The following is a 24,723-nucleotide window of genomic DNA, read 5'->3' as shown; positions in this document are numbered from 1 at the left end:
TTGTCCTGCAATGACAACCTCAGTGCTGACTTGGCTTGTCTGTGTGAGACTGTAAATCATAAAGCTCCTCACACCAAAGAAAACATCTGGCCATAGCTCCATCAGTATTCCCATCATATATGGAGACATAGATCCGTTCAAGCTGACCTGTGGACAGCTGTGTAGGTCATTGCCATATGCCACCCCTTGTGTGCACCTCAGTATTAAAGGCCTTAGAGTCAGCTACTACTGACAGGTAAGTTCCATCCCCTTACCTGTCCCATGTAAGAAATGTTCTCAGACTGTTCGGGTCATGACAACTGGCATCATCCAATTACCCAAGCCAGGGCCACCATGGAGACAGGGTGATCCACATTAGATTTCAGCTTTGGCTGCCTTAGCAGGGAGGCTAAAGGTCCTACAAGTCTAAAAAGCGATGGCTCATCCTTAGTCTAATGAAGCTGGTATCCTTGACCAGTTGGCTTCCTTTTGGTATCAGACAGTCTAGCTGTGTAGCTCTAGCTAGCCCTCAGCTCATGCCCGAGCTGGGATTAAGGTGTGTGCCACTCTGGTTAGCAGATGGTCCTCCCGAGGCTTATGGAATTACTCAAGGCTTAGTACTATCCCTAGTTTACTGATTATAACCAGCACAAATGCTGGTATGAATGGCTAATTGGAATGTAGTTTGGCAACAAAAAATGATCCCTAATTTCAAGACAAAACTCTGAAATGGCATGTCAGGTTCAAACTCAAATCAGAAGCCAAGGAATTCTGAGAAATGACTCGCTCACAGAGAGCAGGCCATGCTAGGACTATGTGCCCACCCAGTCCTCGTTTTAACAAAGGTTTCTGTAACTTAAGATTAAAGAAAAAAAAAAAAAATCCCCCCCTTCACATTTCTAAACTCCAAAAGAATGACACGCTTTTAAAGAAAAGATTTCTTTGATCCAACAGGCAGCAATGTGGTTCCCCCCAGGTTCTATGTTTCACAACCACACTTCAAGAGATAATTTTTTAAATAAAAGTTGTTTATATATATATTTTTTTAAAAAAACCTTAAGATAAAAGGAAACGTGTCTAAAGAATGATGCCTCCAAATGGCAACATTTTGTTCTTTGCAAACTGTCAATCTTAACAAATCCAATCCACGTGACTGGTTTATTTAATGTAGTAAGTTTGCTAATCAGATTTAAGTAAGGGAAGTGATGCATTTATGTCCTTTGATACAGACAAGGCGGCAGCATCACAACTAAGCAGAGGGTTACCATTCCTGGTTCTACCACTGTTCTGGTTCATCCAGTGCACAGGGCACAGGAAGTTATGCCGTGCCAGTGACATCAGACAAACGTAACAGAAGGTGCACTGGGTTGCAACACGTCCTCATCATACAAGTCTTCTGCAAGTTCTTCTTCATCTCCATCAGGAAAATAAGTAGGGAATGGCAGGCTTTTACAATGATCCTTATATGCAGGCAGTATAGAGTCTTTTACCTGAGGGAATACAGGAAACAGTCTTACTCATAAGCGATTCCATTATGGTATTTAAAGTCACCACTAATAAAGAATATCTGTTCCTGTGTGTTTGAGCAGAAATGCAACTATTCCATACAGGTGAGACATTGCTCACTGCTGCTTTTCTTTGTATTCTAGTATGTTTCATTAACCAATTTTCCTCAATTGAATCAGATACCTCACAGGAATAAAACTGCCAATTACACTTTATACTTACTGTAAGTATGCATTTAACTGTCCAACAGGATGGGTATTTTAAAATCACATCTCAATTACCTTTTATATCCACATTTATTTTTCAAATATGAAGATCTGATACGAAATAAGAATTTAATTCCTAATAATTATTCATTTTATTACCTACTCTTTTTGTATGTTTTTGTTACTTTGTTTCCTATACTTAGAACCAAATTTTGGAGGTGAGGCTTAAAAACATGGAATTCATTTTTGTTAGTGTTAATTCTAAGAGCACAAAAGGGGAAACACCACTTTTATTAAAGAAATTAGCTTATATTTGGCAAGGAGCATTTTTACTGAGATGTTAAAGACAGAATGATAACAGCAACAGAAAGAAAGCATTTACAGTAGCTCTGAGAACATTTTATGGTCTAAAATATTTCAAATCATGTACGGATTCATGGCTGATATACTTGAACAGAGATACTGATATGATCTAAAATGCTGTACTTTAATTTTGGATATTACTGGGTTCCTCAGAAATGATACAGCCTCATTCAGTGAGGGAAAAATACACTTATACACAGTAAAATAGGGCATATTCATTTTAGCAATGAGAAATGAATAATTTAGTCAAAACGACAGCTGCTAGGAACAACTAAGTATCTAAAAGCAGTTCTATTTTAATGCCCTCATTACAGTTGTTTCAAGAAATGATCAGGATGTTGCCCAGAAGGAAACCATCATGTTCAGTTTTTTCCAATTCACTAATCTTAGACTCAAGCTAAATCAGGAAAGCACCCAAAACTATGTGCTAGCTTGATAAAAATTGTTACAAAGGGTCCAGGTAGTGACCGCTCAGCTACATTTACACTTTTGTGTATCTACTGTACCTGAGGGTTTCCAATAACAACAGCATTGGTGACGTTTCCAGTCTATGTGAATATTTATAATGCAACAGCTAAAACTCAGATTTCCCTTTGTTTTTTTTTTTTTTTTTAGGAAATCAATTGATGTTAACCATGAACTTTCTCACACTCAGAAGCAGTGGCCTGGTCTACCCTGCACCACCATGGCCCAGCAGTATCTGGTCTACCCTGCACCACCATGGCCCAGCAGTATCTGGTCTACCCTGCACCACCACGGCTCAGCAGTATCTGGTCTACCCTGCACCACCATGGCCCAGCAGTATCTGGTCTACCCTGCACCACCATGGCCCAGCAGTATCTGGTCTACCCTGCACCACCACGGCTCAGCAAAGTCTGCTTTGTGGGTTTTAGGGGATAGAAATGAGTCTTTGGAAGTTTCCAGGCTCTGCTTCAATCTATGTGGTCAGCATGTTAGTTATATATACTTTTTTCCTTTTTAAATTTTGCAAAGGACGGCAGGTGTCTGGGACGGCAGGGGTGGCAGAGTGGCGCTGACGCTGAGACCCGGCCCTGGTCACCTTTCTGGGCCATGATTCCCACCTCAATACTTCCGGTTCTTTTGCCCAAAGCAAAACTCATCTATTTCTGGAAGGACAAAGGAATACTGACATTTCAGCACCAGCTCCTTTCTTTCCCTGAAGTCCTCTCTCCCGCAAGCTCTTGAATCCACATCTCTACTGTGTGGCTTATTTTATAGCATGTCCCTTCTTTTCACTGAGGTGCTACCACAAGGAAAATGGGGCAGAGAGCATGGAACAGAAGAATAGCTTCTTTAGAAGCTACATATTCAGGTCAAAAGAGAATTTAGGAAATATAGCCATATTAATGAGTGGTAGAAATTAAATAGTTGTACATACCTTTACTAAGCAATTTTTATGTCCAGGTACAGAGCCATTTACGTAGATAATGTTGTGCTTGGTGTTCACTCTCCACACCTACAACATGAAGTCAACAATTTGTGAGAGACGAAGGCTCCAGCCACTAGTAAGCGTGTTACTAAAAGCAGAGAAAGCACTCTACAAAGTCATGACCACACCAGCAACTGAAGGACAAGCCAAGGTTGAAAAGCTTTGCGTTCTAGTTAGTGATTTGTAAGGTCATTAGTGTGCCTCACCTTAGGAGGGTGGCTGCTGGTGACTACTGCAACTCCATGGAGTCTGCTGACACCAAGACACGAGGAAATCCAGTTCTGTTTGGTTACTATTACTTTTCTACAATTAGCAACTGGGAATTCAAAACTCACTGAATGTAATCTTTAAAATAAGCCAGGCAAGCAGAATAGAATGCCTTTGAAAAAAAAAAAAAAAACTCAACATGGAGGAAAAAAAAATCAAAAAACAAACACACACACATACACAATGATCCAAAAAAAAACAAAAAACAAAACAAAAACAACAACAAAAAACAGTAAGAAAAGAAGGGGACATCAAGGTATTTAATACCACACAGAAAACTGTGACAAGTAGATGGTCTGTACTAAATGTAAAATAGTAATGGCAGGCATTAGGCATTACTTCTGGTGTGTCTGTGAGTCTGTGTGTGTACTCACACTCAGTGGGTAAACACCATCCCATCAGCTGGGGCCAGAATGAATGAAAGAGGCAAGAGAAGTACTGGAAACCCTGTCCCAAGTAATCTGAACTCCCAGGCTCTCAGATTCAGTGCCCATTCATGCCCCTGCCTCATTCTCAGGACTTCTGCTTCAGACTAAGAATTCATCACTGGGTTTCCTGGCTGAGGTTTTGGACTGAGGCAGGGCTACAGGCATTCCAGTGACTCCAGCCTGTAGGTAGCCTACAGTGTGACTCCCCAGCCTTCATATAACAATCATAGAAGGGAATCCTAAAAATATCCCTTCATTTACCTATCAGATTATCTAGTCAAGCATCCAAAGTCATCTGCTCTGGAGAAGCCTGACATAACTATATAACATTATACCCAATCTCTACATTAAATGCATATAGAATTAATATGGGAAGAGCACACACAAACTGCAACAGCAACTATTTCTGGGCGTTGTTGCTAAGGGTGGCTTATTTTGTTCTTTCTATGCTTTGAGCCATATACATACAAGTATATACATATTTGTTGTTTTAATAAAAGTATAAGCATATAACATCCATTACAGTACAAATTGTTTGCACTCAGCTAATGAAGATTCTCTGATTAGTAGAGGAAATACTAACTCCTCTTTTAACACATACATTCTCTCTCTCTCTGAAAATGCAGGCTCCACAAAGAAGTGCTTTCCCCCTCTGCTGGGATTGTCCCCTCCTTCCCTTACATCTACTTCACTCACACTTTTGACATATGATCCAAGACAGCTCAGCATAGAGCCTTCAACTTCTCTGTGATGACATAATATACAGAAACATAACGTGCAGGGAGCTTGTTCTCTTTATAAAGGAGAGTATTACATCTAATGCCTGGAATCCTGTTCTCCCTGCAATATCTTGTGAAAATATTCCAGTTCAAATAGTAGGCCACTATTTTCTTCTTTGTAACAACTATTCATTTCATGGCGTAGATGTGGAATATAATTATGCAGTCCCCTTACAGCACAACTCAATGTCATCTCCTTTGAATGAGTCTAATTCCATCCCTACAAGACGAATGCTCTAGGCCTTTGCATGCATGCTTAGAAACAGTACTTTATAGACTTACTTTCAGTCCGTACACAGTCCTGCTCTGATTTCCCATCCGCCCAGGCATTTTAGTTCCAGGCCAGACTCTGGCAACATCCTGAATAACAAAAAACAAAGGTCACACTTTGAGTGCTTTTGATTTTGAGCAGTATTGACTAAATCACAGTAGACACCAGAAACAGGAATAATTAAGTTCTATTCTTAACTGCTGAGCCATCTCCAGCACAAAGAATGCATTTTCAATTGAGACTCTCAGTATCTTACCAGGCAACTATGTTAAACTGCTAAGTCAGTTTTCCTCACTCTTCAGTGTGGCTGTTCCTCATCTGAGACACTGAAGCTCATTTTCTGATTATAGTTCATGTATTTACCCCCTCAAAGTTTTTATTTTGAATATGCAAAACATGAGCAAGGTTCCAGGAGTAAAAAGTAAACAGCATGAAAGAGTATCTACCACTCCTAAGCCTCCCCACCTTGCTCCACCCATCATTTGGCGGACGCACTCTCACTAGATCCCATTTCATCTTCTGACCCTTCTACTGGCAAGGACAAACGGAAAACACACACATCTTAGTCTGCATGCAGCAAATTACCACTGTTTCATAGAGGTCTCACTCATTTTGTTTTCTCTACGTAGCACTGGAGCAGCACTGTTTTCTCTACGTAGACATACGGAAGTTTTATCCACCCAACTCCAGTGTGTGTCTCCATCCTTGCTAATTACAAATAGCACTGCAGGACTGATTTGTTCCAGTGCATGGGGAGAACACCCTCACGGAAAATTCCAGAAGCTTTGCTGTGTCAAGGCACACATATATAGTTTTACCAAGGTTCTGTCTGTTCCCCTTCATTGTATTCCCAACACTGACTTTGATTCCTATTTCCTGGTGGTATTGTGAACAGATTTCTCTAAATTCAGCTTCTTGGTAATACAATCTGTTTGTTAGGTGAGAACTTAGTACCAAAGGAAACTATAGTCTGTTTCTTATGGTGAAGGAAGTAGAATATGTTACCAACTACCAAAAAAAAAAATTAGGGGGGGGGGGGGCTTTGCATTTACTGAGGTTCCAAAGGTCTTATTCAAAAGCTCCCTAGGCAGTCTCTGCTCTACCTCTGGAAAGAAACACTGAATTAGCAAAACAATGGGTCTTTTCTTCATTTCTTATACCACGATTACTTATTTCTCCATTTATCTCAATGCACACCCCCCCCCACTATAATACTATTCTTGACAATCTCACAAACAAGTGTGTGACCTAGCAAAGACCCTACCTGCAGTTGCCATAGTATTTTAGAGAGGACACTAGGACAGAGAGGAACACAGAATGCTGCCCATGGTATTTATGCACTAGAAAAATGGGTGAGGCCTGCCTATGAAAGAGTGATAACTACTATGACCCAATGAAGTCAGGTTAAAGTCACCTCTCTGGCTTGAGATGACAAACAGTGAGCACTGTGTGCAGAGGTTGAACACTTGCCTGATGCAAGAACACCAGAGGCTGAGGCTAGACAAGTACAGCAAGTTCTGGGCAAGCCTGGGAGACAGAGTGAGACCCTGCCTAGCTCCCACCTCCCTCAGCGAGGATCTCTATACTCACTCCAGTAGAAATAGCTCCAGGTCTCCTGTGGGTCTTCGTTTGACCGTGAGTAGCAGGTTGGCCTTTAAATCCCCATCTTTTCATGACACCCTGAAAACCTTTACCAATACTGGAAAAAAAAGTTAGAATTTACATAATGAGTGGAGTATAAGATATTTCTGACTGTACTTTCTTGACAGCACCTAGGAGTTCTAACAAGACTTCTTATCTAAATAACCAGAAAAGGCCATTCCAGCCGAACTGTAAATGAACGTTCCTTCATCTGTCTTGGTTTGCACCTCCCCCTGGAGTCTAACTCTGTGTAAAATGTTATGTCAAGACTATGAGACAATAGCAAGCTAAGCAGGGGGAATTTACCTAGGAAAGGTTTGCCCTCATAAACTTGTGATACCATAGCAAAGTTTGAGAAGTTTCAGTCACCGAACAGACATAGCAGGCAGCCATTAGGATGGATCTCAAAGACCCATCTCTTAGTATTCATGCTATACTTAATCCTCTTCCAAGGAACCTGGGACTGGTTCAGTCTAATAGAAAAACTATGCTAAGAGATGAGCCGTCAGTCCGAGGTCTGGTTACAAGAGACTCTTCTGGTACTCTCTCCTAAGCTTCCTAGGTTCTGCAAGAGGCACCCAGCACTATATAAGCACTCCTATGGAGCAGAATGTAGCAAGGGTGGTTCCAGTCAACAGCTGATGTGAACAACCATGCCACTGTAGCTTTGTGAGAGACTCTGAGCCACATACAGCCAGGCAAGGTACGCTGAATTTCTAACCCAGACACTGAAGTTAGAGGTTTACTTAAACAACTGTGAGGGCAACGAGCCAGGAAGCACAGAATGGAGCACTAAATAAATATATAAACCTCTAGACTGGTTTGAGCCTTTAGCCAGTGGTTATCAACCTTCCTAACGCTGCGACCCTGTAATACGGTTCCTCATGTTGTGGTGACCCCCAACCACAACATTATTTCATTGCTACTGTCATGAGTCACAATGTAAATAAACATCTGATACGCCACCCCAAAGGGGTCATGACCCGCAGGCTGAGAACCACTGCTCCAGATGCTGGACAAGTATTTCAAAGGACACCACTTGGCTCTGTATCTGTGTTGAATAGGGAGCTAGTGGAAAAGCAAAAGTAGAGAATGACAGTTTCTTAATAACCTAAATATTATTTTTAAGTGAAAACACTTTAGTGTAAAGTCTATTAGCTAAACAAACAAGCTAATCCAACAAGGTTACTAAGTTTCACCTCTGAATGCCAAGTACAACCCTACAAATGATACTATGCAGGTCTGAGGAATTTGGAAGTCTACTACAGACATCATCTATATGCTCTTAAGGTGGAGCTTTTCTTCACCTTTCACCAGACAGTGGTAACATATTTTAATGTAATATTGTATAGTTTCAACAAAACTAGTTATGATTAGACATTCACTGCTCACCAATGACAAAACAGCATGAAAACCACACTGTTTCCACAATGACTTTGCTACCTATTTATTAACAAAGAACTATCAGACAGGATGGACTGACCAAAGCCCCTTGAACAACAGTTTTAGATAAAACACAAAAACAATTAGAAAAAAGAAAAAAAAGTTAGAAGTTATAAACAGAGCCCAACAGGCATGCACTCTCAAATCACACATCAAGACTTCTTTAGAAATGAATTAAAGGTAGCTTACACCTCTTCCTGACTGCATATACTACTCTCTCTTCCCTCAGTAACTACAAAAATAAGTAGCCCTGACAAAAAGCTAAGATGGAAATGTAACATCTATTCAATGGAAAGCTTACTGCATAATTTTATAGAGAAGACCACTAAAGAGAAGCTTTGAGCATCAAATACTGAAGTTATGCCTCAGATATTAATATTTCCACTTAACAGTGAATTTCAGGACATACTTGTAAAGTAAGGCAAAAAGCTGAGCAATTTAAAAGTGTAGAGAAGTGAAGAGTAACTTGGAAGTATCCTATCATTTAGCAAGTAGCACCTAAGAGCAGCAGAGGAGAGCGACCAGCAATGCTTGTCATAAAGGAACATGCTTTAAAAATACCACACTGGCAAGAGGCTGCCTTTGCAGACGTTCTCTACTGCCTCCAGAGTTCTCAAACTGATTATCTGCCTTAAAAAGACAGCTTGAGTGCACGCACCAGTAAAACGCAAGCAGGTAAATTACAGAAGATAATTGAGCTCATTTTAGAGTAAATGATTACAAGATGAAAGTGGTACCCTCCAAGTGCTAATTATGTGTCAGCTAATTGCAGATTGTTTTTTAGTCTGGTCTGGAACACTTCATGAGTTCTACTGTGTACAACAGGAACCTCTTCAGTAAATAACCTTTAAACAAAAGGCAAAAACACAAGTGACACGACAATTATTGGCTTAATTTGGGATGCAGAGAATAGGGTGCACCTGTTGATCCATGGGAGGTACAGGTAGCAAGCCTCTGGCTTCTCCCAATTGCTATACAATTTGAGAACAAAAGTAAAACAAAAGCGAGGAATGAACTAATCTTTACTTAGCACACCCTGGTGTGCTTCAAATGTAATACTTTTGTAAGTCACAGAAGAAAAACCTGCACAGAAATTCATATATAAAACAGATGCCTATCTCCCTCACCCTCCACCCACTGTGGGGCTTTGTCAGCTTGTTTGTCTAAGACAGGGTCTCAAACTGTGGCTCCGGCCAGCCTGGAGCTCACCATCCAATTCATGCTGGCTCAGAACTGATGCAATCCTCCTGTCTCCAACAGGGCTGGGTGTGCACCACCACTCTTCCTAGCTATCCAATGTCCTTCTTTTTCTTCTTTCCTTCCTTCCTTCTTTTTTTTTTGAGACAGGGTTTCTCTGTGTAGCCCTGGCTGTCCTGGACATTGTTCTGTAGACCAGGCTGGCCTCAAACTCACAGACATCCGCCTGACTCTGCCTTCCAAGTGCTGGGATTAAAGGCATGCACCACCACCACCCAGCTCCCCAGTGTAGTTCTTAACTAATGGCAGCAGAAATAAATCAAATCAGGGAGAATACAATTTTAGACCTTCCAATTTTAGTGAGGCTTATGTGAAAACAAAACTGAATTTATTTAGGATATTTACACCATTTAAAAATTCATTTAAAAACAAGAAACACCTCAGAGGTTTCATTAAGTTTAGAAGACCACAGCCCCCATTCCTTGGTCCACGTCCCCCACATGGGCTGCAAACAAGCCAGAGATAACATCTTACTTAACCCAGTGTCCAGCCTAGATTGAGCCTAATGACATCACTGTTACCGCTATTGTTGTGGGAAGAAAAGAAAACAGGGTTAGAGGCCTATCTGAGTAACCATAAGCCCTTCCAGAGGGTAATGCATAATTTACTGTTCCCCAACTTATCCTATTATCTCCATACTATGGGAATTTCATCCTCTGGCCATATCATGACAAATACCCAAATACTGACAACAAACAGTTTTAAAACCTATACAACAGGTATTTCTCCACATGTTTCTAATACCTGTACCTGGGGCAAGCACGTCTGAGGCGAGGAGAGACTTACGTATCTACTTTGATAGTCTGAACTATCTGTGCCCAGTTTTCTAAAGACCCTCTATAGTCCCAACCCCGAGGCTGTTCCTTGCCATCGGCTTCTGTCACGTCTATCTCCTTTTCTTTCTTCTCTTTTCTCCTCAAATTCACCATTCACATCTCTGCAATCTATTTTCCTCTTCAATTAGTTTCTGGAAATCACTCTGAGATTAATCTAATCCAAAACCACAAAAATTGTTTTGTAAAATAATTATTATGAAATCATCGCACCTACTGAAGAACAGAGACTGTAAAGAAATCTGAGGCATCCATCACTCACTGACAATTACTGACTCCAGGCTTGCCATCTGTTTCTCTTGCTCTGTAATCCCAGCAGGTTCCTTAAAAGCAATCTCATCATTGGCATCACAAGTATTGCAGCATGGAAAACTAAGGACACTTTTAAACTACAAAACCATAATACGGTTACCCCAGTCTCAAAAGTGAATGTCTCCTGAATATCACACATGCAGCCAGTGTTCAGAAGGCTCTGCCCTCTTTTTACAGGGCTGTCCTCTGCCCTTCTCTGGTGTCTCCCCACCCTGGTGCCATCCATGTTCACTTTGTGGCTTCCTTAATCTTTGAGATGCCCTTTCTCCCTAATGCCTCATGAAAAGGCAGTCTGAGCATTCTGCTTCTGATTCTCTTCTCACTATGGTTTAAGTCACAGATTGGCATATGTTAGCTTACACTGGCCACCTGGTTTTGTAAATAAAGTTTTATTGGGGGCATAGAAATGCAAATTCATTTACATGCTGACTATGTCTCTGTTTTAGAACTATTATGTCGAAAGACATCTGATGTATTAGATGTTATCAGAATTGAATTCTTAATGATTTTGTGCTTTCTATTCACTTTTCAAGTCTTTCTTACTGAGGTGGAGCTTTCCTTTTAAACTAAACAAAGAGCAGTGATGGCATGGTGATTCAGGTAGCCAATGCTTCTGAGCAGGTAGGACTCAGTACCGAGCTTGAGCCAAATGCTACAACAGTGGTTCTCAACCTGTGGGTCGTATCCCCTGGGAATCAAATGGCCCTTTCACAGGGGCAGCCTAAGTCCATCAGAAAACACACACATTTACATTACGATTCATAACAGTAGCAAAATTACAGTTATGAAGTTGCAACAAAAATAACTTTATGGTTCGGAGCCAACACAAGGGACTGTATTAAAGGGTTGCGGCATTAGGAAAGTTGAGAACCACCGTGCGAGACGCACTCATGTTAAAGATGAAGCAGTAAGAGATCAGGGAACTTGACTTTGTCACAGAGCTACTGAGGCTATGACCTTGTCCACCTGTTATTTATTGCCTTGCTGACCTTGGTTTCTGCTGCTCAGTGGATTTACGTTAGGAAAGCGATGAGATACATAGATAACCTCTAAAATACTTTTAAACAGCAACTCAAGAGACAACCCTGAAACAGTTCCTCCCAAACTCTAGCCTTCATCTCAAACATCCACCTTGACTTAGGGTGATTTCTGAGAGACTCTCTTTATAATGTTACTCACTGTTTCACTGATGTCTGTAAACTTACTGCTCTGAGCAGCTAGTAAGTCAAGTTATTCAGAACAGACTGGAAATGGAGGAGAGTAGAAAAGTCTGCCCTCATATCAGTCACAGGACGAGGGAACTGAGAGGACATGGAGCCTGTACTCAGAAGGCCAGGTCTCCATTCATGGTTAATGGCAAAAACAACACTCATGGGCTCTGGAGGCCTTAAATTCTGGACAGGGAAATTGCTTTCCAAATGAGAAGTACTGAGGGAAGTGCACCAAAGAACTTAAAAGGAAAACAAGTGAATGCAAATGGCCGTGGGCTGCCCAGACACCCCACAGCCCAGGAAGTCAGTTAGGGAGGCAGGAAGCAGTGAGGATGAATCAATCACCCAGCTAAGGAGCCAACACTGCACTCAGAAGTTCCATCAAGTTGCATGTGAGCAGCCAATCAGTTTAAAGCTCCAGAGAAATGCAGTAACGTGTTGGCCAGAAGTGGTACAGTCAGTCTCTGGACTGTACACTTAACTGGAGCTGACCTCAGGTAAGGCAGTCTACGTAAAGATACACGGACCAGAATGCAGTTGCTTCCATGGGGGTAACCCACTTCCCATACAGAAATGAAAGAGACACTGAGCTGCAGCCATGCAGCAGCAAGGTCTAGAGCTGACCACCACTGCTTCAACCCTAAGGCTATCTGTCCCTCCAGCTCTTATCCGCAATCTAGTCTTGAGGCTGCCATATCATTTCAAATAATCTTGTCTTCTGGAAATAGGACCTTACAGAAGAAACATTCTCCCACCTTTACTCAATATACCAGAAGCCTGGAGTTACCAAAAGGAAAAAAAAAAAGAAAAGCCCAAGACACTCAAATGGTAGCATTTGAACTGAAAGACTCCACTGAGCACAGACATTTGAAAAGCTACACACCAAGCTCGTCACAAGTCTGGCCACAAGACAGCTGCTGACCATGGCACCTGACTCTGCAAGTCTTCTCAGGCTGTCCCATATGGCCTGCAAGTTATGTAATGGAATTCACACAGCACTTATGTAAGTTCACAGGAGAAGTGCATGGTATCTTATGACTTGTAATAAACTTGAAAGTAAAATAATCTGCTTTATAAGCCAGAAGTCTTCACTGCCTATCCAAACCAAAGGAGGGAAGCTAAGAGACAAGTCGGTGATCTTACTGGCTTCAGTAACTAGGGGAAAACAAAAGGGACAGGTTTAGAATCTGAAAGATTCTTCTTACTGCTGATCTATCCATGCCATTTCTACAAAGCTGGGCAAAGGGAAAGGCATCTAGCAGCTTCTGAAGTGGCCTATGTTTGACATGAGGAGGCCATGGTGTGGAAATGAATTTATCTGGTTAAGGAAACTAAGCCCAGCGATCATCAGATTTTGTTTTATGGCCACATAGGTCAACACTCATCAGGTTTCCTTGGATAAAAGTTGCTGTTTGGTCATCACTATCACAAAAACAAATGCAAACAAACTGCACTCTCCCAGAGTCTAGGAGACATTTATCTGTCAACGGGCTCTTGGTAACAATGTCCTTGTAGGCAGTCATGTGACTAAGAAGAGTGAACAGACACAAAGGACTGAAGTTAGAATCCACAATGACAACAAGAATTGACAACTGGTGCCCAGCAATTTTGGCTGTTCTAGGTCGAGTGAGTTCCCACAGCCAGCAGGAACCAGTTTCCAAACATCCACATGAACTTGGATACCCTGTTACCAAGTTACCACATCAGTAACTCTTTAAATCTAGAGAGTTCCTAGAATGATAGACACTACACCATGGCAGAAATGGTTAAAAAATCAGAAATAGTAGCTCAGACTGGATCAAAGGCAGCACTTCTATTAGAGCGGCAGGCACACAGCAGAGTCTCACCATTTAACACCAATAGTCGGGAGACCCAAGTGTGGAATTTCTTCTAGTTTCTGAAACATGCTTCCCAGTTACAATGAGACACGACAACCACTTTCACAAATAGTATAAAATCTTATCACTCCTAGTAAGTGGAAAGAGCACCCTCAATTAATCTACACCGTGGTCACAAGACAAGTCATCAGCATTGCTCCAATGTGTTTCACAATCAAAGTGTGTATTGTCTTGGTCTTCAAAACAGACTTAACTGGGAAAGCACTTAATTCATGGGACCTTCCACTAAGTCCCATTTCTGGAAGCACACATCTCAATTCATCTGATGTAAACCCTTTGCATGAAACTAATCCAGTGCAACTTTAAAACTAACAGGCTGTGACTGTACATATAGAATTATGATAGCATTTGTTTTTATTCACTGACTCAAATGACTGTACCTTCACCCACTCTGCTCTTTAGCACATGAAGAAAAGCAAAGCAAAGGAGAAATGCTGGAGACCTACGTTTTGGCTGTGACATCCACGTACTGTCCAGGGCGAAAGTGAGCAGCATAAAGAGGGGTCCCTTTAAAAAGCAAATGAGAAATCCATGTTATCTGTCAGCACACGACTGACTTCACTTGCAGACATTCCTCCACAGAGCTCCCAGCTGTGCTTTCAAATGCCTGTACATTTAGGAACCTTAGAAATACCCAAATAATGGAGCCATCCACAAACAGCATTCTAGTTATCAATGAGAAGGCTGAAGAATAATGGGGCCCTTTAAAGCTGCATGTGCTAGAGTGAGCCACCAGACCACACCTGACTGACTGACTGACTGAGTGGCCAGTACCTTCATGGGGCTTATATGGTACTGGTCAAAATGAAGGAGTCCTGTGGTAATCCAGTGCTCCTTCTGGCAAACAATTTTAATGATTACCAGCTGTTTCACTGAATAAGCATTCGGAATTAAAACATATTATCCATTTCACATAAGGGAAAAAAAGAAGCCAAGAGAAGAACTAACCACACCAGATTTTGATGTAATCTTTCGTCATCCAGTGGACTAGGAAATGTACTTCAGGACTCAACCTCTCCTTTGCTGGGTACTGATCTCTGTGGGATATTCACACAGCACCTGTCCTGCCAAATTATTTCTGTTCTAGGCACACATGAGTAAAGGCCTAGGTCTTTGGATTAGACACAACCTGTCCTTATAGATGCTCCTAATTCTATATTAGAAACATGTGTGAGTCACAGCCCTGACCAAAAAAATGTGTCATTTCGGTTAAGAGTCAACACTATACCATCAATTAAGAGCCTATTTAAATTTTAAGAAATGAAAAAAAAAATGAGAAACCAATGTAGCTGAGAATGAAATTGAAAGCCAGTTTTAGTTTGTTTAAGAGTGAGGGCCAGGGTATTTAAGAGGGCAGTTTCTTTAAGATAAATCTAGGTTTATTAAGGGAAAAGCAAAAACCTTAAAAAGGAACTTCATTCTATATATGCTAAAATACCACATTATACTCTATAAATGAATACAAATGATTTGTCAATCAAAAACATTACTCTAAAATGGAAAAATTAAAAGGATTACAAGGGAACTCATCTTTGCCAGGCTGAACAACTCAAACTGCTATTTGACCATTACTGACTCACAAAAATGTAATTTAATATGGTTTGTGCTACATCAAAAATTAAGGTGGGCATGACTTTTACAAGAAGGCTTAGACAAATTAGATATGTTAATATCAAAGTGGATACTTAAAATTTGCTTCAGAACAAATCCCTAATATTTAAAGTGGGATATATGCCCATTGTAAATCAGACCAATAGCCAATAATACAAGTCTTTTTGTAATTCAATTTATTTTGCCTTAAAATTAAAAATTTAAAGTTAAAAAAATTTCACTATCTTCTTGTTGCCAATTCAAGTTCAAAAACTGGGGGGCTCTCTTGATGGTCAAAACACACCAAAATGTCATGCTTTAGTAACCACATGAATTAGTATAATCACATGTCAAACCTTAATTTGACATTCCATAGGTAGGATAATCTTTACCCCAGGGGCTATGTTTGGCTGTTCTCCTTTGGCGGCTGTATTTTCTCACTCTCCAGGGGAATGTACTATTTCTAGCAGAGGCCTAGCTTGCACAACATGAACACATTTTAAAGCTGGAACACTTACTTGGAGAGGCTTTAAAAAAAAAAAAAATGTGACACTTCACATTTACAAACAAGAGTTCCTCCCTCTCAGGGAAAACAAAGAGGATCCTACAGCTTTTCCCACTTATCAGAGACAAAGACTTGTTTGTTCCCAGTGATTAAATCAGATAGTTTTATATTTAAAAATAAGAGTTTGGGACGTTGTATTTTGTTTAGCTTTATTGAAAGGGCTGACATTAAACAAATCACATATTTGGGTATTTTTAATTCCCTCCTCTCCCGACCTCAGATTACCTGGCTTAATTACAGCATTATCTGTCACATGAAAGATTTTAATTGTCTGTTTTGGTGGCAATCCAAGTTCTCGGTAAAATTCCAATATAGAATCAGGTTTCTGGAGGGAAAAGGAGCATATATAAGTAACACATTAATCAGTACAAGTGGACTTGAATGTAGAGACCCAAAGGAAGTTATAAAAACCCAGAAAGATCAAAGCACACTCCATTTCTCTACTGAACCAACAGCCATCTAATTCCCACTCTTTAAGGAGGTGAGATTATAGGTATAACCCATTACCCATCTAAGAAAATAACCTTACTGCTTAGGATCCAGCCAGGCAGATAGAATATATGCCCTGCTGGTCTGAAAGCGCATCCGGCACTGGCCTCGGGTCCTTGGTCTACACTAGGACCTTCCCAACAAACTTTTGGATGACTTGCCCTCTTCATTACTCAAGCCTCCTGAATCAATGTCTAAAACAGAACCACTTTTTGTTACTTGCCAACTCCTCAGCCTATTATTTTTCTTATTTCTTAGACCATTTATCCAAGTCCATCATGATACACTTCTTTTTTGTTTTAATTGCTTAATCATCCTACCTGAGCTCAATGGACTGTATCCTGATCATGGAAGACACTGCTGTTCTAATGGGCTGTGCAGTGAATACTGTTCCCTTGAGAAGTTATCGCTCCCTCCAAAGGACAGATTGTCTGCTCACTCTGTTCTTTCCTTCCCTCTTGCTGAAAATACCAAAGCCCCCCTCACCTCAGTCACACTGACTTCTGTAAGAGCAAACACTGAAGCTTTCTTTATAAGTCTGCTTCCTTGAAATTATTTTCCTGGTATTCCAAATTCAAATGTACTTCATTTAAAAGGTTTCAAATTTGTTTCTGACATCCACATAGTTCAGTTGATTTATAAAGCATAATATTATTTTATTAATAGTGAATTTGGAGTGTGCCAAGAAAACCCTTACGATTGGTACAAAATGATAAAAAGAACATCACAGCCAACATTAACAATAGACTCAAGCATAAAAAGGACTAAGATAACATATACATCTTAATTATTCTTCAATTCCACTAGAATTGAATAATTGTGTCAACTAAAATCACAATATTATAAAACTAGGTCTAAGGATGGAGGAGCAAAGTGTTTTTCTTTTTTTCCTTATCGTTTATTTTTATCTTATTTTTTATTCTTTTTTAGCTTTGCTGAGGGGGTACTGGGGGGCAGATGGGGGGGGACTGGGAGATAAGTGGGATTTGGGTGCATGGTGTGGGGTTCCCAAAGAATCAATATAAAATTCAAAAAAGATTTTTTTTTCAAAAAGGAAGAAAAGAAAACTATGTCTTAGTCATGAAAAAAACCAAACGTTCAAATTAAGCTGAGACCAGATGCATTGTAATAGTCTGGCTGGCCCCACCCGCTTCTCCTCTAAACTTCCAAGTAAATGATTTAAAAAAAGCAATCTGGAGGCTGACAGCAGTGTCCCACGTGGGTAACCCCATCCAGAAGTGGTCTTCCCGCTGCAGAATTCCTCAGCAATTATCTTTCCTACAGTGAAAGCACTGTTCTGCTCCCAAGATGAATTGATTTAATCAACTTGTAGGGCCACTTAATGTTCTTACAAGAAACAATATGCACCACATCAATTTTTATTTATAAGACACAAAAACAGCAAAAACAAACTAGTCTAGTTTCTTAGAGGCGTAAACTTTGCAGATTAAACAAAGTTCTAGCCCTATTACAAATAAAACCATTTTAGTCAACTTATTTTGACTGCCAAACTATTCAATATTTTCTATTCATAGTCTTGTAAAAAACAAGCAAACCAAATGATAAAACAAGACTCCTCTATACAGTCAAGTCTATTTGCAGGTTCCCTGAGGGCTAAAATATCTAAGTAGCCAGGATGTTTTTAGTTTGGAAAAATCTCTTTTCTTTTTAAACAAAAACACTTAGAAATGTTGAGAGCTTCCCACACTGGCAAAGCAACTTTTCCTTTTTCTTCATATTAGTGTGGATTAATGACACAGAGTAAAGGGTTTCACTGTGACAATTCCACATACACACAGCAATATTCGGATCATCTCCCTCCTCACTGACCTCTTACCCTTTGCCCCATCTCCACCCCACTTCTCTTCCTCTAACAGACTTTTGAGAAGTAAATAGCTTGTTCATGTAGCTGAATGGCCAGCATTGACCACAGTGTAAGAAAAAGCACTTGAATGTCCAAATCCCCCCTGTGCTGCAGATAAATGATGGGAAGAGAGGGGAAGGGGACAGCTGCCTTGAATGTAAGAGTGAGTGCTATCATTTCTGAAAAAAATATATTAGTAAATACTATGCTTCTTTGCAAATATTGGTAGTATTTACTATTAAGTAAAAGAGAATATATTAAATTGTGCTCCCAAGTATATTTTCTTTGAGCACTAAAGGATTCAGAGAATAATTTGAATTTCAGAATTGGAACAGAATTCAGAGACCTCCAAATCCTACTTTTATGAGCATGTTTGGTGGCGGGATGGAGGGGTGGGGGTGAGGATATGAGAAGGCAGGGGAAGAGGAACTAATGGTAGCACCTGGGATCAGAACTCGGCCTGCATGCCTGCGTTCCCCATCACCTTCTATTTATTTTTTTAAAAGTTGATTCATTTTTTATATATGTATGAGTGTTTTGCCTACATGTATCTGTATGTGTACCACATACATGCCCAGTGACTACGTAGGACAGAGGAGGGCATCACATCAGATGCAATGGAATTAGGAGTCACGGATGGTTGTTAATTGTCATGTAGTTCTGGGAACAGGATCTGAGTCCTTTGCAAGAGCAACTAGTGTTCTTAACCACTGAGCCATCTCTCCAGTCCTGTTATCTGCTATGTCTGAGGAATCACCATCACCATTCATATATCTTTTGGGGCAGTATAAACTGTCCTAATATGATGCTTAATTTATAGATATCAAGAACATAAGGTCAAGGGTTTACAAAATAATGAAAATAAAAAAGACTATATATATATATATGCTCCCACAAGCATTCTTTAATACCCATTGTTCTCTTTTTGTTTTCTCCCTATGAACAACTACCTTGTTTCCTTCCAAGGAGGACTGGCTGTCTCCAATTCTGTGGCTGCTTGATTTATGCTGATTTATGGGAAGGCTACCTTACTCATCCCTCTTACCAGCTTGAGGGGTCCCAGGAGGTTAATATCAAGAAACATGTAAGTATGAGAGGCCGTGGAGTCTGCCCTGTGCTGGGAGTCTTTATCATTTATCACAGAAGTAGCAATTAATATTCTAGGTATCAGCCCACCAGAATTAACTTCTGATGGAGAAAACTTGCCTTGCAAAGTCTGCAAGAAATAGACTCCAGAACATGTGCTGCTATGAGTTTGGCTGTATAATCTTGATACACAGAATATATACTGGGTGTTTTATGTTCTCAAAAAGGCCCCAGAGAAAGGAAATTCCTTCTCCTCAGGTTGTCAGTGGTAAGAGCTGCAGCCCCTGGACCTCATGCAGCCCCTCCCTCCATTTTACCCTCCCCCACCTCTTAAGTCGCCCACATGTCTTACACAGTCACATCCCCTCTGAGACCTCGGTTTGCTTGGACATTTTACAAGTCATGTCTCCTCATGTTTGTCAAGACCCAATCTGCCTTCCTGGCGCTGAGAGAGATGCATGCCTGGTATCCTTGCTATGGCCAGAGACTTGCTAATTGTATCTGTGGGTATATAAACTGGAATGAGATCTAGGAGAACTTCTAACGAGAATTTTAAGAGGGCTTTTAGAGGAAAAAATTTTAGAGAGAACTTTTCGAGAGAAACTTAAACAACTTTAGGAAGAACTCTTTTTGAAGAATAAAGAGCCTTGAGAAGAATGCTATGTGCATGAACAGATTCATTCTCCCTCAGACCTTTTTAGCTAAGCCCTTCCTGCCTGCTGTAAGCTTCCTGCCAGAACCCTCGTCAGCCCTGCTTTTACCAGTGGTCAATCAGTCCTGACCAGTGACTTCACTCCTGTATCCCAGAGGCTAACATGTTACTCACAATAATGAATGAAAGCCTTCAAGCCATGTTACTGCTATGTAGTAAGCACTCCAAAGAAGTTAACTGTGACAAGCACATACATGCTGTGTAGCAATTTCCTCTGAATGACATATTCCTTCCAGGAAGGAGGGGGACACTCATGAGACTCAGGAGTAAACAAACCTCACAATTTCCTCAAAGCCAAACTGTATTCATGAGGATTCACAACTCCTTCCTGAAGGCCACAGAATCAGCAGACAACTGCCTGAGGTAGCACTGGTCAGCCCAACTGCCTGAAGGAGATTTTCTCAGCCTGGAGCTGTCCACACCCTGTGGAGGGAGCTCCAGGCTTGTAGACTTTATAAGCTGTTACCCAGCCTAGGCTGGATTGGGCTGTCCATGCTCCTGTATGCAACCCTTCATTAATATGCCTCTAAGTAAGCCCAATGAAGTCACTAGTTTGCCAAGCTGGGCCTTGTTTTGTTTCTTGGTCTGTTGTGGGTTTCCTACTTGCAATGACTAGATGTATGTTTGTGTCTCTGCAGGAAAAATCACACAAGAGCATACAAGAAATATCTGCTACTTGTGACAGATAGTATGGTTACATCCTGACTTTGTCCATGTTTACTTCATAAACAATGAAAAAATAATTTGTTTGGAGATAAGTGCTGTGTTCTAGTCACTTACTGATGACAGCCATCAAGATTTCTAGGGTTCAGTCTGGAAGACTAGCAGCGGGTATTAACTGGGTGCATTTTTCTAAAAAGCTACACATTCAGAATTCTGTCAACACTCTACTTAGGAAATAATGCTTTGTTAAAAAGATATATATATATATATATATATATATATATATATATATATATATGATGTGGGTTCATATGCACCCCAAAGCACTGAAAGTTCCTTCTAAAATACACAATACTTTTAATGGGCTTTTGGTTTTAAGTGTTGGATTGATTTTCATGGAAGAAAAAAGGGGAAAATGTATAATATATGCTTTTCTAGACATAAAAACCCTGTTTCAAATTAAAAGGCCAAAATCAAACAAACAAAGTCAAGATCTACTGAGCATCTATGACAGTCCAGGCACATTAGAGAACCTCATTTAGTCCTTGTGACAAGCCCATGATGTGAGTGGTACCTTCAGTCTCCATGTAAAAACACATCTCAGTGAGAGCAAATAGGCTTGCAGATGGAGGCGGAGGCAGGAGAACAAACCCAGAGTCTCTCTCTCCTCGAGACTCCAGATGCCTCTGCTAGCCTGCCTCTCCCCAGACAAAGATCTCAGGGAAGTCACTGTTTATGACTATAGAACATTCTTCAAACTTGGAAGCATGCAGAGCTGAAACTAATAAAATGTACTATCTGAGGAATGGAAATGTATACTTACATAGAAGCGTGACACGGTTTTCCCACCCACAGTGAGGGCTGATGTTTTTCCATTATAGTCTTCCTTGGGAGTATATTTTAACACATGGCAGTCTTGTACCTGAAAAGACAAACAAACAACAAACAAAACCCACAAAACCTAAGCTTGTAATGTGATCCACTAGCCATGAGGGCCTAGGACAATCAGGACTTCAGAGTTACTTAACGGTTATCCACTCTGACAGTCGGCATCGAGATCGCAGTTACAATCAGGGACTAAAAGAATTGTACGTGAAAGTGATGGGCTTTGAATTAAGTGGCAGATGAGTGAGGATCTATGTTACCCCTCCCCGCCAGGGTACTGCTTCAGGTCTCCTAATCCTACTATGGGAAGACTGGCTTAGGCCAGACTTCACTTGCCAGAACCATCTGAAGCAGAGTTCTTTACTGTTATCTGCCATGCTTTCCTTTACCACACAGTTTTCTGTCTGGAATACACTTTTCAACCATTACAGCTATGTACACAGAACTTGGCACACACACAGGTATTCTTACATATTCTATGTTTTCTTACCTGAAGTAATGTGGCTACATGCTTTTGACCATCCTTGGTCCATAAAGGCATCATGCCCAGCTTAAGGGCGATAAGGCCGACTCTGGAAGAACCTGGCAATAAATACAATATATTTAGGACTATTTACAGATGTTAAGTATCTTCAGGCACATATAATGGTGGTTAATAAACGTTTATAAAATGAGCAAATGCAAAATAATTCTAACATTCAGTTTCAACAGCATTAACACAGAGCATTACTCTTTCCTAGGTTCAGGTCCTGTCCAGCATTATCAATCAGAAAACATCTACTCAAATAAGGTATCAGATAGTATTATACTATGTAGATGCCACAGCTTGTCCTATTGAAATGTTCTCTATGTTGGGGCTGGGAATGTAGCCCCAGTTGGCAGAGTGCCTGCCTAACATGGATAAGGACCTGAGTTTGATCTCATCAACTACATATGCCAGGTCTGAGGGTATATGTCTATAACCAAGTATTCAGGAGGTAGAGGCTGGAAAATGAGGAGTTCAAGGCCACCCTTGACTACAGTGAGAGCTCAAGCCAGGCTAAACTTAAACTTTTGTCACTAAACAACTTAAGTGTCTCAAATCACTTCAGAGACCACATGTTCAACAGGAAAGGCTCCACCCTGCTTGGTCTGGTCACACATGGGTTTAGTTTACTGATTGTGGGACTATGCTTGCCCAAAACAGTACACAAGCATTCCAGCAGAAAACAGCTGTGTTAACACAGGACATTTTACACTGGATGTTTCCTACCTCTCCTTCCTGGCTTTTCCCTTTCATTTTATACTCTTTTACATTCGTATCTCCAGAACAGATATACCTCTCACCTATAAAACACCTTCCTTTTTTGGTTTGTTTTTCGAGACAGGGTTCCTCTGTGTACCTTTGGAGGCTGGCCTTGAACTCACAGAGTTCCACCTGCCTCTGCCTCCTGAGCACTGGGACTAAAGGCGTGCCCCACCACCACCCTTCCTGAGAAGGTCTTTTACTATCAGCAGATGAGGAGTTTAGAAGTAAGCGGGCAAACCAAAGCAGAATGAAACAGAAGATACACTCAAGAAATGAAAATTTAAGGTGTCAAATTTACAAAGTTGTCACCATTTTCATGCACTCAGCCATACTGTAATTAAGAGGTCATGTCTCCGCTCCCACCAAATCACCTGGTTCCCAAGGATGTAAAGGCCACGGTTCATCTTTCAGGGGATTCAGTTTGCTTGATAATTGGGCTTTATTTTCGTCCTGGACCAGTTGCTTAACAAAGGAGACATTTTCTTCAGAAAGATGCTCATCCCACCAAGTACTACTCTTGCTGTGTTGATTTCTAACAAAGAACCAGATGTTTGTTCTGAAAACAATAACAAAACCAAATCATTATTTCCTTTTAATGTAGGGGAGTCCGCAGTGTTAGACAATGTACAAAAAGCCTCAGGATATGGTGTGGATTGTGTATTTCCCCTAACATTTCTTAAACTAAAACTCATGAAAAGCTCGAACTCTGAGCTGATCAAGCACCAAGAAAAATCTCAGCAGGTTTGAGGCAAGGGACGAAGTGTGTGTAATTCTTGCACGGAGTGGGCAGAACCTAAATAAACCTTTGTGAGGTCTACTTTGGTTGGTTGTCAGAAAGTTCCAACTTAGAATCGAGAGTGATTTTCTACTTTTTAGCTGAGTGACTTTGGACAACCCGTTTCCCTTTAGTTTCAGTTTTATCTGAAACTCTGTTGTGATAGTGGTCTGCTCACAGGGGGCTGGCTAGAGGACACACGCCTAATGTGACACTTAAACAGTCTAGTACAGTACACGCTGGCTGGAAGATATCATTGCTGCTGCTAACAGTCGCAGCTAGCAACTAATTTCTTAAACATTAAAACACCCCTTCGAGCCTTTAAAGGATGCTTTCATAATCTGTGTTACACCCCTGGACACATGACCCCTTCCGCTTCTAACACACCTTCCGCACAGGGACAAGCCTCTGTCCAAGGACACAGTGGTGTGGGCAGCGCACCCCTCCACCCTCTCTCTTGCCGGTACCCACCTACTCCCTAAGCCCGGGGCAGCACCTAGGCCTGTGGCGCCACAGCCCAGCACCTGGGCGCCAGCCCGTGCCAGCAGCCTCCAACCCGGCATGGAGTGGCCGGCCACGGCTCGGCTCGCGACACCTGCCGCGCGCCGCTGCAGAGCTTTCAGCGAGTCCCCGGCGCAAGCACCACGCGCTCGAAGGAGCCCCGGGACAGCAGTCACAGCGCCGGATCCCCAATGCCCTCCGCGGAGGAAGAGAACAGCCAAGCCACCTCCGGTCCGTTTCTCAATGCGTTCCGGGCAGAGACTCAATCCTCTTAACTATGGTTCCGGCGCCAAATGGTCCTACTTTACCAAAGGATGCCATGATTGACTCCTCTTTGAGGTGGGAAAGAAAGTATTTGGACTTAAACTTTAGAAGAACAAGGCAGGAAGGGATCAAATTTTCTTAGGAAGTAAGGAAAGAGAAGCCACCTCCAAAAATTGCCACTGTGGGATAACTCACCT

General features: G+C 41.2%; 1 protein-coding gene across 1 annotated transcript; it reads right to left on the bottom strand.

Annotated features, from left to right (window-relative positions):
• Positions 1-986: 986 nt before the first annotated feature.
• Positions 987-24,476, bottom strand: Mrpl3 (mitochondrial ribosomal protein L3). The gene is made up of 10 exons (XM_027414357.2): positions 24,233-24,476; positions 23,358-23,542; positions 22,189-22,280; positions 21,637-21,735; positions 16,225-16,324; positions 14,291-14,351; positions 6,840-6,948; positions 5,261-5,338; positions 3,454-3,531; positions 987-1,469 (listed from the first exon to the last, which is right to left on the bottom strand). The coding sequence occupies exons 1-10, from the start codon at positions 24,322-24,324 to the stop codon at positions 1,317-1,319; spliced, it is 1,047 nt and encodes a 348-aa protein (XP_027270158.1). The 5' UTR covers positions 24,325-24,476; the 3' UTR covers positions 987-1,316.
• Between the last annotated feature and the right edge of the window lie 247 nt (positions 24,477-24,723).

The sequence above is a fragment of the Cricetulus griseus genome, chromosome 4 (assembly GCF_003668045.3).
Source record: "Cricetulus griseus strain 17A/GY chromosome 4, alternate assembly CriGri-PICRH-1.0, whole genome shotgun sequence".
NCBI classification, from domain to species: domain Eukaryota; kingdom Metazoa; phylum Chordata; class Mammalia; order Rodentia; family Cricetidae; genus Cricetulus; species Cricetulus griseus.
This window is presented reverse-complemented; position numbering and strand designations above follow the sequence as displayed.

What these genes read in the sequence shown, in the direction of transcription:
- Mrpl3 (XM_027414357.2), bottom strand. Translation starts at nt 24,324, where the DNA reads ATGCCGGGTTGGAGGCTGCTGGCACGGGCTGGCGCCCAGGTGCTGGGC. An exon ending in GTGGATGTCACAGCCAAAAC is followed by an intron (nt 6,949 to 14,290) that starts GTAGGTCTCCAG and finishes TTTTTTTTCCAG; the next exon opens with TATTGGTAAAGGTTTTCAGG. An exon ending in GGACTGTGTACGGACTGAAA is followed by an intron (nt 3,532 to 5,260) that starts GTAAGTCTATAA and finishes TTCATGTTGTAG; the next exon opens with GTGTGGAGAGTGAACACCAA.